At 36.3% G+C, this 20,533-nt stretch overlaps 1 protein-coding gene and 1 pseudogene across 1 annotated transcript in view; both read left to right on the forward strand.

The window, feature by feature from the left end:
- HFM1 (helicase for meiosis 1) overlaps window positions 1-20,533 on the forward strand; it is a 119,139-nt gene that overhangs the window by 91,847 nt on the left and 6,759 nt on the right. Inside the window, exons 31-35 of the mRNA XM_045980766.1 lie at window positions 7,965-8,045; window positions 8,546-8,661; window positions 11,683-11,762; window positions 12,969-13,072; window positions 19,074-19,319. Of these exons, the coding sequence (XP_045836722.1) occupies window positions 7,965-8,045; window positions 8,546-8,661; window positions 11,683-11,762; window positions 12,969-13,072; window positions 19,074-19,319 (627 nt within the window). The remainder of the gene's footprint in view (window positions 1-7,964; window positions 8,046-8,545; window positions 8,662-11,682; window positions 11,763-12,968; window positions 13,073-19,073; window positions 19,320-20,533) is intronic.
- On the forward strand, window positions 5,635-6,689 carry LOC123925797 (annotated as a pseudogene).

Here is a 20,533-nt window from a genome sequence, read left to right on the forward strand (position 1 = left end):
ACTTACACCTTTAAATATAACATACATATCATATCTGCACTTTTCTCAATATGTGACACAATGAAGGGGTCATAGATTTACCCTACTAAGAGTGTAACAACAAAATTTGACTTTTTCAAAACAATCTAAATTTCAATTTTTCTGACTTCCTGTCAGACCATGTTATTAAATGATACAGACTAATATTCAGTTCAGAGACTATAGTTGCTAAATAATTGTTTCTAAATGTGCTTGAAAGTTCAACACAGACTTTAGTATTATAATATCAAATTATGGGGCCATATATAAAAACAAAAGTATGCACCTTAATTTACATAATATAACTAAAAATTATTTTCATGCTTCCTGTGTTTGAAAACATTCTTTTAGCAGTAGTATCTCATCTATATAGTCCAATAGATAACATTTTGTAAAATTTAAGGAAAAAATGTTTTTGCTATTTTTAAGATATGACAATGTGAAAAATATACTTTTTTGACTGTAAAGTATTTAAAATTTTTTCAGGCCTATTCTTAATATATAAGATTTGGACATTTAAACTTTTGATCCTTTAAATAGATTCTCAGTAAGAGGTATGGACTTTGTTTAATTTGAAGAAAATTGATTTGACATTAGTAAATTCATTTTCATTTGCTATGCCATTCTGAGTTGAAAATCTAAAATATTTGAAAAAAATGAAAGGATAAAAGAAATGCCTGAGCACTGTGGACTCCAATTCATTAGTGTTACCTTTTTCTTGATAAATAATTAACAAAATGATAGTATATTTGACAAAAAGTTCAGAGAGGATGCTCTCTCATTTAAAGTCATAAAGTGCATAAATCTGATTAACATAAATCAGGAACTGCAGAAGTCAAAGTAATATTCTTTTAGAAATATTAATCCCAGGGGTGCCAGGGTGGCTCAGTCACTTAACCTGTCTGACTCTTGATTTTGGCTCAGGTCATGATCTTGGGGTTGTGGTGTCAAGCCCCAGAGTCGGGCTCCCCCTTCAGCAGGGAGTCTACTGGAGAGTCTCACTTTCCCTCTCCATCTCCCTCTCCTCCTCTCTAAAATAAAGAAATAAATCTTAAAAAAAAAAAAAATATATTAACTCCGTAGCCTATACAGAGACCAATTACTTAAACTTATAATTAGGATGCAAGGCTAAGTGTGTCAGGCGTTATGTACCTACTACTATCAATTTTTCTTTGATTTTTTTTAAAGATTTTATTTATTTGACACAGAGAGACAGCGAGAGCAGAAACATAAGCAGGGAGAGTGGGAGAGGGAAAACAGGCTTTCCACCCAGCAGGGATCCCAGAACCCTGGGATCCTGACCTGAGCCAAAGGCAGGTGCTTAACCATCTGAGCCACCCAGGCATCCTCTTTGATTTTTTTTAAAACAACTAACCCTTGCCCCAGCAGCCATTACTGACCCTATTAATTTTAAATATTTTCCTTAAATATAATTCTAGTTGACATTAATAAATTTATTTTACTTTAAATAATTAGAATTGGAGGCTTTAAAAACATACAAATCTATATGTGACAGAACTATGAAAATATATGCCTTTCAGATTATTATAATAATGGGAATATGGGATTTATTAACTTTAAATTATACCTAAGAGTACAGCTTAGGTCAATTTTCTTTGAGAACCTAATTTTTCTAATTATCAATCTCTGTAATCTTATATTTGTTAATAAGACAAAATCAGACAATTATCAGGATATGGGTAGTGGTGTAGGGATGGGGGAGCACTAATAAATACCATTTCTAACAGAGAAAGTTTTTGTCACTTAGGTAATTAATATCCATTTGCTAATATTCTATAAACAAACTTGTATACAGTCTTCATTCCCAACAAGACTTGCCAACTCTGCCTTGAAATTTGCAAGTGTCTCCAGAATCTTTAAAATTCAACTGCCAAATGGTAGGTAGTTTTCAACCACTGGGAATAAACGTGTATAGTCATTGGACACCATCTTGTGGTGATGTTTAGAAATGCATCTATTAGGAGTTGGATTAAGGAACAAAGCAATTCCTTATTCCTTACTGCAAAACAACACCTGCAAGGCTTTTCTTCCTGACTTCCCACCCCCCAAATCCTTTGATTTCTTCCCTAAATAAATTAAATGCATTATTTGAGGGAGACAAGGTGATTGAGAGATCAGGCTCTGGAATTAGACTACCTTAGCTAGAATCTCAGATTTGCTGGTTTTTATCTAGATAGTCTTGAGTCTCTGGAATTAGATAGGGAGACAGAAAATAAAAGAGATAAAGGGAAATCTAGGAGTTTGGTAGCTGACTAATAAATGTTCCAGAAAGAGACAACAAACAAATCAGAAGAAATAATTTAAGAAAATTTTCTACACTTGGAGATACAGATCTGCATATCAAAAAGGCTTAGTCAACACTAGTTAGGATGAATGAAAGAATATCTACAAAGAAGGAATAATTGTAACATTTCAGAACATCATGCATAAAGAGAAAATCATAAACACTTTCAAGGAACAAGAATTGAAATTTTGTTCATCTTTATCAGCAGCACTGGATAGTAGAAGACAGTAGACTTAAAAGTCCAGGGGAAAATGATTTTCAACCCTGTGTTCTATACCCAGCCAAACTATTAAGTGTGAAAGTAAAGTAATCTTAATACATCCAAGGATTTAGAAAGTTGAACTCACACACAGCTTTTCTGAAGCAGTTGCTTGAGTATGAGCACAATATAACAAAGCAGTTAACTGAAAAAGAAGTCAAAGAATCCAAGAATAGTGAATTCACTCAAGAAGTTTAATGAAAGGAAGTTCCGGATGACAGTTGTAGGACAGGCCTACAATATGTTAGGAGGAGGATGGAGGGTTCAAGAAAGGTGGTAGCTATGAAGGGGGAATAAATAGGTGGTGTCTCCATGTATTTATTTTTGTCTCTGAAATATTGAATACAGTTAAAGAAATTTAAGACTAAAAGGAAGCCAGTAAAACTTCAGGGAAAACAATACAGCTGCTCAAGAAAGAAAAGTGCTTCACTTGATTCAGTATTAAAGATATTTTTTTCTTTCTGTCTAGCTCTCAAATCAGCCCATTCTCTGACTCTAGTAGTATCATCACTCTAGACTGAATTACCATCATTTTTTTGCCTAGACTCCTATGGTAGCCTTTTTTTCAAACTGTGAATTTAATTATGTTCCTTCCTTGATTAAATCACTATAGTGTCTCCTCCTAGGCCTTAGAATAAAAGATCCAATCATTAACATCCCTACTAGGTCACATGGTCAGTCAGTTCCTAAGGAGCAGTGGGATGGCAGTTGCTATGTAGTCTTGTCTCAGCTCCATAGAATTGGCTGGTAAGGACACTAGAGACCTAAATGGACCTAGACAGTTTATTACTTACGTAGACAGCAAAATAAGATCAACATGTTGTCAGTTGCTTGCATTCCAAATCCCACAGGATAACACAAATGGTGGATTGCTTTGTTTTTGAGGCATCAACTATAGGCTGCAGTTAAGTGGTTTCATAGCCTGCATCTGTACCTTGAAAGAGGCAAGGTGAAAGTGTCTTACCGGAACCAGAGGCAGATGAGAAACTGGTTCATGGCAGTATCATGCAAGCTAAGGAGGCAGATGAGAAATGTCTTTTAGCACCACCTCACAAGACGGACTATCTTGACGTGTCCCAAAGAGGTTCAGAGGGCATTCTGTAAATAGTTAAGTCTTGGATATGGCCTACATAGAGACATGGAATTACCAGGGTTCCATGGTGGAGCCATTCTACAAATATAGCCTGACTATTCTCTACTAATCTCATCTTGTGTGCTGTCTCTTACTTGCTGAGTATTAGTCACACTGACCTTCTTTCAATTTCTCCTATATGCCATGGTTTCCCTTATAGAGCTTTTGCGTTTGCCATGCTCTTTCTCCTGCCTCCTTGCCTTCTTAATTCCCATTCTTTCTTTTGTCCTCAACTCAGTTGTTACTTCTTAGGGAAGCCTTCCAAGACATTCCTACCTAGGATGGTGCCTCCAATTATCATATAGCATTGTGTTCCTCTCCTTCATAGGATTCTAAACAGCTTTAATTTTATAGTTACTTGTATAATCCTTAAGTAATAATAGAGATAATACATGCTCTAATATATTAGTTTATCACTTAATTTAGAAATGCCTTCACGTACTTAATTTCATTTTATCTTTTCATCTCTATGAGGTGAACAAAACAGGTATTGTTTTTAATGTTGTTTTTTTTTTTTTTTTTTTTTTTTTACAGATAAGAGCCCATATTAAAACTTATGTTTTCTTATTTTAGTTTAAGGTGCCCTGTACCTCACCATGTGTTTCTCATGTGAATATATAAGGCAACATGCAGTGAGTAAAGAGGGACAAAGAAAATGCCATAGGGGCTCAAAGAAGAGAAAAATCACTTTAGATGATTTTTAGATGATTTTAGATGGGGTGATAAGAATAGATATCCATGGTAGAGGTATCATTTAAGTTGGTCTTGAAAGTTGATAAGCTTCTGATAGACAAAGAAGTGAGCAGCTTCTAAGACAAGAGGTAATATCAAAGGTATAATCATAGAATGTCTTGAGACAATTTGAATAATGGCAACCAAATATGTTTTGATGAATTAGGATTAATATTTAGGGTACCAGAAAGGGAGGCTAGAATTACACTGTGGAGGACTTTAAATATGGAATTAATTTACTGGCACAGGAAGTAACTAACATTTCTAGGTGGACAAATGATCTGACCAGAGTTGAACTTCAGGAGGACTAATGAAACAACAGCATGTAGAATAAATTGTAACATGGTAGGAGTTGACAAGGAGACCAGGTAACTGAGAGATGAAATTATGAACTGGGGCAAAACTTCTAACCAGTAATCCATGGCAAACCTTGCAAAATATATTGTTGAACCCTTTCATCTAATGACCACTGGGAGCACACCTGTAGTTGAGGAAAGTTAAGTATTTTTTAACTTGTTAACAGCAGAAGACCACAGCTCTGGTAGAGCTGTGGGTTATCTCAAGGGGGTGGGAAGAGATTATTTATAGGATTTTAGCTTGTGCTGGTGATTCTTAGCAGGGTTTAGGGAGAGTAGAGGTCAATTCTAGATTATATACTTTAAAAAAGGGAAGTATTAGATATTTTGGTGTATCTTATCTTATAGATGGGAAGATTATGGAAATAGTAGTCATTTGTGTTAGCCAGAAGAGGGGGATGTTTAGTTATTTTTGTGGTTCTTGAGTGTCCTTGCCTCAAGTTTCAGAGATAATTACACAGTAGTCTTATTTCTATCTTTACTACAGTTACAGAATGGCCTTACCTGAGTATTGTTTATATTCTGCCAAAGTTGTTTATATTCACTTGGGAACACTGTAGTTCAGCCTGTCAGCTTCCAGCTGCCAGGGACGTTTCATTACTTTATCACTACCCAATACATGATCTGCTTGGCCCTTAAGGCATCTAGCCAGTTGCCTCATAGGGTGAGCAGCCTTATCCATTTACTCCAGCTGCTATACAAATATTATAAGTATCTAAATGTTCCATGTCTTGAAAAGAGTTGACTAAGCAACAGCACTGAAAATGAAGCGTAAAGGACCAGAAAATGTTATAAAGGTTTTCAAAGCTCTTCACTCCCTCCACCATTTCTAGTCCACTTAAAATCTATGCTCCAGAGATTACTCCTTTCTGCCCATGGACGCTGCCGAGTAAGCATCGTTAAAGTCTCTCCTCCCACCGCCGTCATGTCTAAGTCAGAGTCTCCCAAAGAGCCTGAACAGCTGCGGAAGCTCTTCATCAGAGGTCTGAGCTTTGAAACAACCTATGAGAGTCTGAGGAGCCATTTTGAGCAATGGGGAACACTTACGGACTGTGTGGTAATGAGAGATCCAAACACCAAGCGCTCCAGAGGCTTTGGGTTTGTCACACATGCCACTGTGGAGGAGGTGGATGCAGCCATGAATGCAAGGCCACACAAGGTGGATGGAAGAGTCGTGGAACCAAAGAGGGCTGTCTCAAGAGAGGATTCTCAAAGACCTGGTGCCCACTTAACTGTGAAAAAGATTTTTGTTGGTGGCATTAAAGAAGACACTGAAGAACATCATCTAAGAGATTATTTCGAACAGTATGGGAAAATCGAAGTGATTGAGATCATGACTGACCGAGGCAGTGGCAAAAAGAGGGGTTTTGCTTTTGTAACATTTGATAACCATGATTCTGTAGACAAGATTGTCGTTCAAAATACCATACTGTGAATGGCCTCAACTGTGAAGTAAGGAAAGCACTCTCTAAGCAAGAGATGGCTAGTGCTTCATCCAGCCAAAGAGGTCAGAGTGGTTCTGGAAACTTTGGTGGTGGTCGTGGAGGTGGTTTTGGTGAGAATGACAACTTTGGTCACGGAGGAAACTTCAGTGGTCAAGGTGGCTTTGGTGGCAGTCGAGGTGGTGGTGGATATGGTGGCAGTGGGGATGGCTAGAACGGATTTGGTAATGATGGAAGCAACTTTGGAGGTGGCGGAAGCTATAATGATTTTGGCAATTACAACAATCAATCCTCAAATTTTGGACCCATGAAAGGAGGCAATTTTGGAGGCAGAAGCTCTGGCCCTTATGGTGGTGGAGGCCAATACTTCGCCAAACCACGAAACCAAGGTGGCTATGGTGGTTCCAGCAGCAGCAGTAGCTACGGCAGTGGCAGAAGGTTTTAATTCCTGCCAGGAAACAAAGCTTAGCAGGAGAGGAGAGCCAGAGAAGGAAGCTACAGGTTACAACAGATTTGTGAACTCAGCCAAGGACAGCGGTGGCAGGGCCTAGCTGCTACAAAGAAGACATGTTTTAGACAATACTCATGTGTATGGGCAAAAAAAACTCGAGGACTGTATTTGTGACTAATTGTATAACAGGTTATTTTAGTTTCTGTCCTGTGGAAAGTGTAAAGCATTCCAACAAAGGGTTTTAATGTAGATTTTTTTTTTGCACCCATGCTGTTGATTGCTAAATGTAATAGCATGATCCTGACGCTGAATAAATGTGTCTTTAAAAAAAAAAAACAACAACCCTATGCTCCAACAAAAGTCAAGTTATTTCTATTTCTACAGTGTGTGGTTTGCTGTCTTTGAATATTATGCCCTCTACCTGGACCATCTTCCCCTGGTCCCCTTCTCGTGTCCAGATCCTATCTGTCAGTTTAGATGTCTCTTCCTTCCCTCTTGTTACTAAGATCCAGAAAAAGTCTACTTAAAATATTATAAATGAAGAATAAATTATATATTTGGATGTTCTAGCTTTCTAGCTTGGGGGGTCAAGCTGGAAGCAATCTCTTTTTTACTGTGAATTCATACAGAAAATTCCTTATACCCCCAAAACACATATTTCTAACATTTATTAAATATGTATAATGTCCTAAGTACTAGAAACTATCACTGATAACATCAAAATTCTGTTATGTTTGCCTCTTTCCAGGTTTTTCTTTAAGTGTAAGTATAAAGCAGCAGAGAAGTTTCTTATTCTTACCTCATTCAAGATAAGAGCTACTTATATTCCTGGGTGCCTGGGTGGCTCAGATGGTTAAGAGTCTTCCTTCAGCTCAGGTCATGATCCCAGAGTTTTGGGATTGAGTCTCGAGTCAGGCTCCCTGCTCAGCGGAGTCTGTTTCTCCCTCTGCCTCTCTCACTCACTCTCTGTCTCTTGTGAATAAATAAATAAAATCTTTAAAAAAAGAGTTACTGATATTCTGTGGTAATGGGCTCTGTTTATCTCAGGGAGGTAAAGAGAAGCTTATAGGTGGGTTGATGCTCCTTGTGAGGAGTTGGGATTGGGCTAATAGCCCGGCAGGGACTAGCTGTTGTCAGAAGTATCATTTTAAAAATTACGTATAAAATAGGCTAACATTTTGAAAAAGTGTGAAAATCATAACTTTTTGTATTCTATGAAAGGAAATGAACTATAGTAAAAAATAGGTTTGTTTTTCTATATTAATTTAGGAATGACTGCTTGCAAAAAACCTGGGAATAGAGAATGTAATCATCACTGTAAAAATAAACATACATGTGGACATGACTGCTGTGAGTTCCATAAAAGAAGTTTATTTCAGGTTTTAAAAATTGAAAAGCCTTTGGGGCGCCTGGGTGGCTCAGTGGGTTACAGCCTCTGCCTTCGGCTCAGGTCATGATCCCAGGGTCCTGGGATCGAGCCCCGCATCGGGCTCTCTGCTCCGCGGGGAGCCTGCTTCCTCCTCTCTCTCTGCCTGCCTCTCTGCCTAGTTGTGATTTCTCTCTGTCAAATAAATAAAATATTAAAAAAAAATTGAACAGCCTTTGAATAGTATGACATCCTAATTATGTATGTATGATATTTATATTATGCAGTTTATAACTCAAATAATTTTCTTTCTTTGTGGATAACATGAAATTATGGAGATCTACCCCCAAAAGTAATAATACTGTATGTCAACTAAATTGAATTTAAATAAAAAATTTTTAGAAAAAGAAATTGTGAAAAAATTTGACTTTACATGAACACCGCCTAAAGTTTAACCTAAAGAATTGAGAATTTCTTTTCTTAGGTAAAACTGGAGTTGCACAGAGGTCAGAGATGAAAGAGCCAACAATCTCTTCATATTTATCTGATTTAAGAAACAGGAATGCTGTTTCATCACTTCCTCCTGTTAAACGTCTCAAGGTTAGTTTTAATAACATTTAGCCCTTGTTTTGTAATTTAAGGTATATGAATATTCCTTTATTCTATGTATCAGTTAGGTAGGTTTCTGCAGTATACTTTAGTTACTTGAGGGCTTGCCTAGGAGTATGGCCATTTTTCAAAATACTGTTTCTAAAGGAAAGATTTAGTCCTTTTTTTTTTTTTAAGATTTTATTTGTTTATTTAAGAGAGAGAGGTACTAAGAGAGAGCACAACCAGAGGGAGGGGCAGAGGCTGAGGGAGAAGCAGACTCCCTCCTGAGCAGGGAGCCCAATGTGGGGGCTCAGTCCCAGGACCCTGGGATCACGACGTGAGCTGAAAGCAGCCGCTTGACCAACCAAGTCACCCAGGTGCTCCAAAATACTGTAGTTCTTAATAATTACTCTGTAAATCTACTTTGGGGACATAGTTCTACAGCCCCTTATTAGTTTTTTTGTTTGTTTGTTTTGTTTTTTTTTTTTAAACCAAAGAAGAAGGAAATGGTGAGGAATATGTAGTTTGGCTTGGTTCAGCAATTAAAACTAGACACAATTGCTCTTTCCTGGTTCTGTCTGTGCTGGAGTGGTATGGAAAGTCTGAAGTTGATTTTGATTCATGTACCTAGATGAGTACTGAGCAAGAGCCTCCTTTCCAAGTCCTGAAAGAATAGCTGTTCCTACTGGTTGATAGGCTGGTCACTAGCAGACTTATTCTAAGCCTACCTCATCATATTCAGGGCAAAATAATTGATCAAGCCATGGAAAAGAGGTAAGAAAAGCCCTTTTCTAGAGCTTTAATAAGAATGAAGATTTTAAGTCATGAGGCTAAAATAAGGGGAATACTGGGAAATGGAGAGACATGCACGTCAAAACAGCCACCACCTTCTCTGAGATACTAATTTTTTAGTAGCCCAAGTTTTTAATCCCTCTCCCTTCCTTCCTTTCTTTTATCCTTTTTTCCCTCTTTTCTGCTCCATTCCATATTTTCCCCTCTTTCCTTCCATATTCATTTTTTTTTATTTAACGATTTTATTTATTTATTTGACAGACAGAGATCACAAGTAGCCAGAGAGGCAGGCAGAGAGAGAGGAGGAAGCAGGCTCCCCGCTGAGCAGGGAGCCCCATGCAGGGCTCGATCCCAGGACGGATCATGACCTGAGCCGAAGGCAGAGGCTTAACACATTGAGCCACCCAGGCACCCCCCCCCATATTCATTTTTTTTAAGTTTATTTAATTGGGGCACCTGGGTGATCTGTTAAGTGTCTGACTCTTAATTTTGGCTAAGGTCATAATCTCTGGGTTGAGATAGAGCCCCTTGTTGGGCTTCACACTGGTTGAGGAGCCTGCTTAAGATTATATCTCTCCCTCACCCTATGCCCTTTCCCTCCCTTTCTCTCTTCCTCTCTTACTTTTTTAAAAAATATATTTATTTGATAGAGAGAGCAAAAGCAGGAGGAGCAGCAGGCAGAGGGAGAGGGAGAAATAGGCTACCCGCAGAACAGGGAGCCAGATGTGGGGCTTGATCCCAAGACCCTGGGATCATGACCTGAGCCAAAGGCAGATGCCCAACTGACTGAGCCACCCCAGTACCCCTCTCTCCTTCTCTCAAAAAAGAAAGTTATTGTTTTTAGTAATCTGTACATTCAAAGTAGGGCTCAAAATCAAAACCCTGAGATCAGAAGTCTCACACTCTTGCAACTGAGTCAGCTGAGCACCCTCCTTCCACATTCATTGAGCACCAACAATATGCTAAGTACTGTGACAGGTGCTAAGATACAGCAGTGAATAAGACAATTTTAGTCCCAGTCCTCATAGAGCTTATAATTGAGTAAAGGATAAATAACTAAATAGGCGTTTTCAGTGATAGAGAATTCTGTGTCAGAGGTGTAAGATAACTTGAAATTGGATAGAAAGTGTACTACGTCCAAATTTGATAGGCCAGAAAAGGATTCCAAATAAATATGACTGAGACTTGAAGAATATCTAGGCATAAGTCAGTTATGGAGAGATAGGCACCAGAGTGGTGGTGGAGAGAGATAGAAGAGTATTCCGGACATAGAAAATATGAAGTGGTCCAGAACTGAGAAAGAGAGACATCTTTTAAACACTGAAGTTATACAGTGTGTCTGAGGTTCAATCACAAGTAAGGGAGTAGTGAGAGATGAGGCTGAAGAGGTAAGTAAGAGCTAGATAATGAAGGTATTTTTGCTATTTTAAGGATTTGGACCTTATCCTGAAAGTATTGGGAAGCCACTGAAGAGTTTTAATCAGTGGCATGATCAGAATTGCATTTTCTAAATTTCACTATGGTTGCAATGTAGAGAATGGATTAGAGGATAATAGAAAAGGAGCATAGGGACTCATTAGGTGGGTTTTGCAATAATCCAGACAAGATAATGGTTTAGTTTAATAGTAGCAATAGCAGTAGAAAGAAGTGGCTAGGTTTAAGACATTTTTCAGGGATAGAATCAACTACCCTGGTATTTAATTGCTTATGATGGGTGAAGTAAAAGGAATAAATATGATGACCAGCTTTCTTGATTGAGCAAGTAGGAAAAAAGTGAGGCCTCACCAGGGTGGACACTCCAAAAGAAAAGCAAGTGTGGAGAAGTAAATACACAGTAAGTTCAATCTGGAAAACATAGAATTTTGAAGCCTGCAAGATATCTAGGTAAAGATGTTCTACAGACAGTTGGATTAACGCTTCAAAAATCGGGGAAAGGAGCTGAGTTAGAAATATATATTTGAGAGTCATTCTCTTCTAGATGATAATTGAAGCCATGGAAGTAAATTAGATCTTTGAAAATGTGTAAAGGGAGAAGAGAAGAAGGAGGCCTAGTAAAGAACCTGAAGAATATCAACATTTAAGAAGTCCCTGAGAAGATTCAATTTGAGAACTAGCCTGAGTTTCTCATAATCCATTGGTTTTAGGACTTTGTATACCAGCAAGAGTTTTGCTGTTTGGCTTATTTGTTAAAAAGTGTTGCTGTGAAATTGACAGTTGAACTTTTTTTTTCATTAATAGATGCAAATGAATAAATCTCAAAGTGTGGACCTTAAAGAATTTTGTTTTACTCCAAAACCTTCTCTCCCCAGTATATCAAGGTACAAATATGATGTTAATATCCAAGGTAGAATAATCATCATAAACTCTTTGCTTCTCCAAATAATCATTTATTCAGGGAAAGGTGAACACTGACTACATTTAAATCATAGTAATCATTTAGTTCCATAATGAAGTAATGACATCATAAGAGTTTGGTTATCTAAATTTATTTAGAACTCTGCAGTTAGAGAATACTTTAACATTCATTGAATCATCTCTTTCCTGCGAAACTACCCTTCCTATATGTCATGCCCTCAGGCTTTCTCTGCTTTCTAAATTTAACAGGTCACAAAAGTATACTTTTTTTTTTAAGATTTTTTTTTTTTTAATTTGACAGACAGAGATCACAAGTTGGCAGAGAGGCAGACAGAGAGAGAAGGAAGGAGGCTCCCTGACGAGCAGAGAGCCCGATGCGGGACTCGATCCCAAGGACCCCCAGGACCCCGAGATCATGACCTGAGCTGAAGGCAGAGGCTTTAACCCACTGAGCCATTCAGGCACTCCACAAAAGTATACTTTAAAAAGAAAAATCATGTTGCTGTACAAAGTCTGACCTTTTACATTTAGGGACCCACTCTATATTAATAATACTTAATATTTATAAAATAATTTAAATTTAAAAATTGCACATTTTATATTATCTCTTTTGGCCTTAACCACAACCTGCCTCATAAAATGAGGTATTTCTATCCCATTTTATAGATAAAATAACCACAATTCATATTCCTAGTTATTAAGCAGAAGTCTCTAGGTGATTACTCAGCATTCTTTTCCTGTATCATGATGGCTAGAAGACAATAGTATATGTCATTTCCCTTCCAGATAAGGGTATTCTATATGCAGGGATGACATTTGCTATACTTAATAAACAGTACAGAATAGCCCCTGACCAATCAGAACAGATGCCAACACTACTTCTAGAGATCCAAGCTTTTATTATCTAATTGAAAGTTGTATTAGCAATAGATTTTTAAGGCTATACACAGATGGCAGATATCTACATATCTGGGTCATGAAAGATGACTAAGTATCTTGCTTCCAATAAACACCTATTTTTTACTCTTTAATACCCAAGCTAATGCAGCTTATCATAGAAGTGTTGAGAAGATCAACCATTTCTTTTTTTATTTATATGCATAAGTGGTTTTCAAATTCAGATTAATTTTAATATTTAACATTTTATGGTTTTATTTATCTTTATAAAGGTCAGAGTGTTTAAACATACCTGAATTGTCTATAATGGAGCAGAGGGATCAACGTGAAATCTGTGCGGAAGTTCAACAAGAACCATCAGAATATCAAAATAAAGGTGAATTACCATTGTTATTACCTTGAGAGAGAAGATGGTTTATTACTTCAGAATGACAATGTTATCAAAAAACCAACATCTGAGATCACTATGATTATTAACTTACAACATTTTTCTCTTGGGTTATTGGTCCAATTTCAAATTCTTAAGTCTGTTATTTCAGATGGACTTGTTATGTTTGTTATAGATTTTTTTTAAAGGCTCTTCTCTATGTTGTGTTGACTATTTTTATTTAAAGATAATATGAGGAAAAACTGAGAAAATAAGAGGCCTCAAGATACACAAAGTATTAAAATGCTGAACTATTACTTTTATATGTCTTTAAAATTATTTAAAATAATATTCTGTTTATAAAATTAGTCCAGTTTTGTAAAATAGCTATGTGAAATTGGAAAAATTATTTAACTTCTTTAGGTCTTAGTCTTATCTTTAAAATTAGGGATTGATTTAGGTGAACTTTAATATCTCTCCAGTTTCTAAACCTAAGGTTCTTACAGTTTCTCTGATAATATGAGAATATAACTTAATTTGTGGGCTATAGCTCATATATAATCTAGATTTGCTTTTTTTCTGTGTCAATCTGAAATTAATGAGATAAAGCATATAGTTCTTCAGCACTGGGACCAATTCATCATTACTCTGGATCCTGTTATTAATAGCATCATTTGTCTGGGTCATGCCATTAATAGCCAGTCTGTTAAAATGTGTGAGAAATAATCCTGGCCATAGAATTGTTTGTTTCTGTTGCTATATGTAGAAATGGTAAACTTGAGGTTTTCCACAAATAATTTCATGTGTGTGGCCTTAGCATGTACTGATACTCTTTCCTTCATTCTGTCACTTTATGCATCCTTTAGCCATAATTTAAGATCTTATGTAGACAAGGACTGGAGTGCCCACCACCTCTTAGGCTCAAATAAAAGTAAGAGAAGTCCCCCAATCTCAGAGTATCAGAGCATTAATCCAACTTGCTCAAAGTCTAATATCATTACAATGTGGGGAGAAGTGTTACATTGTCAACTTCTTAATTTTTATCTCTCTTCAACCTGTAGCCCTCTAACTTACTCTGTTCTGCTGCTCTGTTCCCTGCCCTTCTACATACCACAGTTTATTCCTCTGATTACTTTCAAGCTGTCTTTTTTTTTTTTTTTAATATTTTATTTATTTGAGAGAGAGAAACAGAGATAGCAAGAGAGAGCACAAGCTGGGCGGAGAGAAGCAGGCTCCCTACTGAGCAGGGAGCACAACAGGGAGCTTGATATAGGGGTTAACGCAGGGCTTGATCCCAGGACCCTGGGATCATGACCTGAGCTGAAGGTAGACACTTAACCAATGAGCCACCCAGGCGCCCCCTTTGATGCTGTTTTTGCATCTTTCTTTCTATCCCCTATTCCAAATCCAATTATATTATGATATTAAAGTCTCATCTAGATACTTTAACCCCCAATAATAGTTGTATCCATGTTTTACTAAGAATGGGCCACATTTTTTTTTTTAAAGAAGAAGAAGCTATGTAGTGTAGTAAAATTCACAGGATCTAGAATAATCTGTTTGGGATGCCTAGCTGGCTCAATTAGTAGCACATGTGACTCTTGATCTCAGGGTTGTGAGTTTGAGACCCATGTTGGCCTGGGAGGTTGCTAAAAAAAAAGTGCTTAGAATAATCTGTCTAGGTTCAAATTCTACCATTTAGTAGTTTTGTCACTTTTTATAATGTACTACCCACTTTATCTCAATTCCCTCATCTGCTTATGTTTTAAGGATTTAGTATTAAATGAGATAATATACATAAAGCTCTTAACATAGTATTTGTACTATTATTAGTAGTAATTGAGTATATTCATTATACTTTTCACACATTAGTTTTTGGTGGCAAAACATACTTTATTTGTATTCAAATACTGCTCTAGAGAATGTTTTAAGAAAAACATGCCAATTTTTGTCATCTGTACTCCAATTTCAAGAAAGGAGAGGAAAAATATCAGAAATTATATGAGAAAGTATGTTGAATCATAAAATTTAAATTGTAAGGGACCTTTGTGCAATTTTATAGTGAAAGAAACCAAGACTCTGAGAGATTAAATGCTTCGCCCAAAATCACACATCTAATTAATGGCAGGGCCAGAAATAGATTCTATATCTTTTGATTCCCAGTTCAGTGCCATTTCTATAAAATGAAATTGACTTTTAGTTGTCAGTGGAGAATTGAAAATCGAACCTATATAAATAAACTCTTTCAACTTTTTACCCTGCAACTGTGTATTTCTATCTCTGTATCATCCTTAACTCTGTTTTTAAAGAAGATTTCTCTTTTCTTCTATTCAAGGTTTATCTCTCTACCTACAGTTTTAATATTTCTAATCCTGCCTCCCTTGGGGCTTTAGGAGACCAGTTACCCCTCTCTTCTTTTCTAAATTTTTAATCTCTCCTCCTTATTTGTCTTCACCATATAAATATGCTCAAGTCTCTTTCTTCTTCAGCTCCCTATCCTCATCAAGCTAGTCATGACTATTCTGGTTATAAGTGACAGAAATTCTACTCAAAGTGACTTAATCACACACACACACAAAAAAGGAGACCATTCATGTAAATTTATAAGTCCAGACATGCATCTGACTTTAATTTTGCTAGATCCAGGCACTCAAATAATTTTGGTCATGCCTCTGGCTTTCTCTCAGTTTTTTAGCTATGCCTGTTACTAATTGGCTTTATTTTTTTCAAAAGACTTTTTCACATGGCAGGTAGCCCCTAACTCACATCTTCCTAGTTGAACAGTCTCAGTGGAAAAACAGCCTTCCCTGTTAGGTTTGGCAGAGCAGAGTTCATTCTAAATGACCTTAGTTGAATCTTGTATTCATCCCGCCATCAAACCCTGTAGCCTGGGGATTAGGTCATGCATTCCTCTGTTGTAGCTCTTGGGACCAGGGGACCATAAATGACATCCTCCCAGGATTGCATGGAATGTGTGGAGGCAGTTTCACGAAAGGACAGGAAAGATGCTCTTATTAAAAGAAGGGAAAGTATGTCAGGCAAAGAACAGAATCACCAGAGCCTTTATATACTTTAATGTCTTGCTTTCCCATCAAACAAAAATTCTTCAAAGGGCAATTTATACTCATTGTGCTCATTTCCTTACCTCCTAGTCATTTTTTCATTCACCTAAATTTGGGTTCTCTACTCCTTTGAAACTGCTTTTGCTTAGACTATTTAGTGATCTCCTAAGTGCTGAATTCAGTGAACTCTTCAACTTATATTTTCTTTGACCTTTGTTGTATTTGACACATCTGGTATTTCCCTTCTTTTGGAAATCTCTCCTTTGGTTTCAATTAAACTATTCTGTTGGTTCTCCTGCTCCTTCTTGAACTGCTTGGGCTTTTTCTCCTGTTGATGTGCAAAGGATTCTTTTTTACTTTTTTATTCTTCTTACTTCATAAACTTTTCTTTTACAGTGTCACCCAAGTCCATGTCTACAACTACTAACTATATTCAGATGATTCTACATCTGCATTTGCCATCTCTTTCTTTCTATCTAGCCTTGACCCAATTATACAGTCATCTTTCTGGATATAACCACCTAATAGTTAATATAGCTGCATCTGAACTCTTTCTGTCTTCTCTGTACCTCACACTGCTCCTTTTCTTTTCTCCTTAGATCAGTGAATGAACCCTCTTCTTTTCCAAACTGCTGAAGGCAGGAAAAGAGTCATCTTAAATACCTTAACTTACATGCAAGTAATTGCCAAGTCCTATCTGTTTTGCCTCCTAAACCTCTCTCATATCTGTTCTTCTCTGTCCTTTTTGCTGATACTCTAGCTCAGACATTCATTGTTTCTCATTTATTACAATAGCTTTCTTTGCTTCCAGTCTCATTATCATCCCATTCATAACTATTCCAGGGAATCTAATAGGTATCTCTGATCATGTAACCCTCTTGCTAAAATATCTTCAGTCGTTATCCATCGCCTATAAAGGGGGAAAAAATGAATTCTTCAACATAGAAAATAAGCATCAGCATAATCTGGCATTTAACTTCCTGTCAGGCTAAGTGGGCCCTTCTTCTCCTACTTTGTGATCCAGAAATCCTGAATACATATAGTTCTCAAACATTCTCTGGTCTTCCATACTGCCATGTCTTTCACATACTGTCCTCCCCTCATGGAGTATTTTGTCTTCCCCCTTGCCCTGCTCCATAGTCACAGCTCTACCAAGCTCAAATTCCAATGTTACCTTCTTACCATTTTACCATCTTAGGGGCGTCCACTCTGACTTCCATTGTAGGTTTAGGTCCTGTTCCCTTTGCATTCCCATTACACTTTATATCTCTTCTATTTTTAGTATATATATTGTGTGTATATCAGTGAACAAAAGTGGAATAATGTGAACTGGACTTGTAGGTACAATTGAAACATAAAGTAGGATTTGGGTAGGTGAAGTAAAGTACTGAGAATATTTAAAATGAAGGAATCTTGGTGGTGCACTGGAGCAAGCTTGTGCTGGCTTGTGAGAGATTATTATTAAATTCTTGGGAAATCTTTCAGCCATTATTAAAAGTTTAATTGTATAAACTTTCAATTAAATAATTAAAAACAAAGACTGTAAGTATTCAAACTTGATCACTTTCTATTATGTAGTAACATATTACTGTGTTCTTGAGAGTATTTCCTTTTTATTTGTATCAGTATGGTAGAAATACTATTTAATAGCGTGTTACTATGCATTTCTTCTGAAATCTGCATTCAGAGATGTCACATTGGTAGCTTGAAATTAATCATAATGGGCATATTTATACCATGGAAATCAGCAAACACTGCATATTAGGACTTGATTTATTGCTTAGACTTATGAAAGTGATAGAAAAAATGTTAATAATACAGAGTAAATTTAACAGTGTGTTCTGTCTATAGCTATGACATTGTGAGTAGCACAAAAAGGTGAGGGAATATTCTTCTAGTATTTGAAAACTGTTGTCTAATTTAGCAAAGGATTTGACTAAGTCAATGAATGAATGAGTCAAGTCCCAATATCCTTCTCTGTTATTTTGCTTTTACCTTAGTTGTTATAGTCAACAAGAATGTCAAGTAACATTCATGTGAGAACTATATTCATTTGTTAACTGCAACCATAAGTTGGCTATGGATGTAAGAGTTTGGTAAAACTCAATGAAAACATTCAGTGAAAATCAAATATATGAAATTTACAATTAAGCAGGCTATATATTTTATTACTACTTATAAATTGTGTGTTACATATCCTTTGCCCATAATAAATACATATAATAAATATAAGTGTGTGTGTTTGTATGTGTGTGTGTATATATATATATATATATATATATATATATATGCATACATTTTGGAGAAGCAGTTATTAGACATTTGTTAGCACACTGCTATGGAAAACTGCAAAACAAAAGGCATTTATTGCTCCTAACAATTTTATGAAACAGATACTATTATTATTCCCATTTTGTAGAGGAGAAAATGAGGCTCAGAGACTTTAAATTACTTGTCTAAGGTCCTACAACTAGTAAGTGAGAGAAGTAGAATTTTCACCTAGTAGTCTGGCCCTAAGCCCAGCCTATAAACAATGGATAACACTGAAGATTTTTTAGCAGGAGAAAAATTAAGATATATTTTGGAAGAACATATTTCATAATAACATTCAAGAGTCACTTGTAGGAAAAAAGAGCTGGAGGAAGGAAGACCATTTTAGAAATTATAAAATTCATTTTAGAGTAGGGTTATTCTCCTAAGGAATTAAGAGAGAAAATATAATTCTCTCTAAAAGAATCCATTGAAAATTAAATTTAATGCAACTATCAGTATTTGTAATGTAAATAGAATTGGTTGAAAACAGTATTCAACAATGCTTGACCCAATACTTTTGAAAACTACTATTCAAACTTCAGTTTAGTAGTTGAAAGATGTATTTGGTATATCAGTGGAAAATTATGTTAATGATTTAAAAAGTACCTATACTCTTTTATACATACACATGACAGATTTCTCTAGATGGAACTATCCTATAACTTCAGATGAGAAAGCCCCTCAAACAGTGCCGTTCAACAGACATCTTAATGCATCTGGAAACCAGAATTTGAAAGATGTGGATAAAAGTAATACTCCATTCTCAAAAGTTTTGAATGTGAACTTTGAATTGGGAGATGAAGTTTGGGATGATTTTGATGATGAGAACTTATTAGAAGTTACCAGTTTTTCAGCCTGTACTGAGAAGACAAAAACATCAGGTAAAATTGTCTTTTAGCCTGAAATAATTTCATGAGAAATTCTTCGAATATTTTTCAATTCAATTTCTGGGACTAATTTTCTTTCCCTTTTTTTAATGTTTGCTTAATTAGTTTTGTTTTTTTAAGATTATAATTTTTAGCAAAACTGAAAATGTGACCCTTCCATAAATCACATTTCCTCCTAAGGACAGAATTCAAGGTTATTCCATGATATTGATAGAGCAGATGAGCTTTTTCTATTCTATTGCTCCCCTATCTTATTAAAAACTCTATTTAAATAAAAAAATGTTTATGGAATTTTCCCTCATAAAATAGACTATGTAGCTTTCAATTCTGTTATCACACATAATTTCCTAATGTTTGTGAAGGATAAAATTATTCCATTTTTTTTAAAGATTTTATTTATTTATTTGACAGAGAGAGAAATCACAAGTAGGCAGAGGGCAGGCAGAGAGAGAGGAGTAAGCAGGCTCCCTGCAGGGCAGAGAGCCCAATGCGGGGCTCGATCCCAGGACCCTGAGATCACGACCTGAGCCGAAGGCAGTGGCTCAATCCACTGAGCCACCCAGGCGCCCCAAAATTATTCCATTTTTTAAAAATGATTTTATTTATTGATTTGAAAGAGAGAGTAAGTGAGAGAACGCTCACATGCATGAGCAAGGGAGGAGCAGAGGGAGAGGGACAAGCAGACTGCACTGAGCACAGAGCCCCACACAGGGCTTGATCCCATGACCCTGAGATTATGAGCTGAGCCAAAATCAAGAGTTGGATCCCCAACTGACTGAGCCACCCAGGTGCCCCTAAAATTACCCAATTTTTAAAAGTATTCATCTGCTATCCAGGAAAATGAAAGACACCTTTTATTTCTAGTAGACATGCTGATTTTTTTCAAGTATAAATAAATAATAAGAAAGGATTAGTTTCTTCTGTACTAGTTATTATATTTAAATCATTTACAACCAAAATAATGGGACTTAGTTTTCTGAATTACTGGCAGATTTACTCTATGTCACTAAAACAGAAAATGAAAATCTTGGTAAGTGTATGAGAAGACAGCAAAATAGAGGTACTCTGTGCCATGATGGCTGACAGGAGGAAATCAGTCTCCCAGAATTATAGTTACCTTTTAATGTATCCCACCCCAGTGCTCTTTTAAAAAATCTTTTTAAGGGAAGCTATTAGAGGTTGAAATATTATTGTTTCAAGATTCTAAG

The sequence above is a fragment of the Meles meles genome, chromosome 1, assembly GCF_922984935.1.
Source record: "Meles meles chromosome 1, mMelMel3.1 paternal haplotype, whole genome shotgun sequence".
Classification (NCBI taxonomy): Eukaryota; Metazoa; Chordata; class Mammalia; order Carnivora; family Mustelidae; genus Meles; species Meles meles.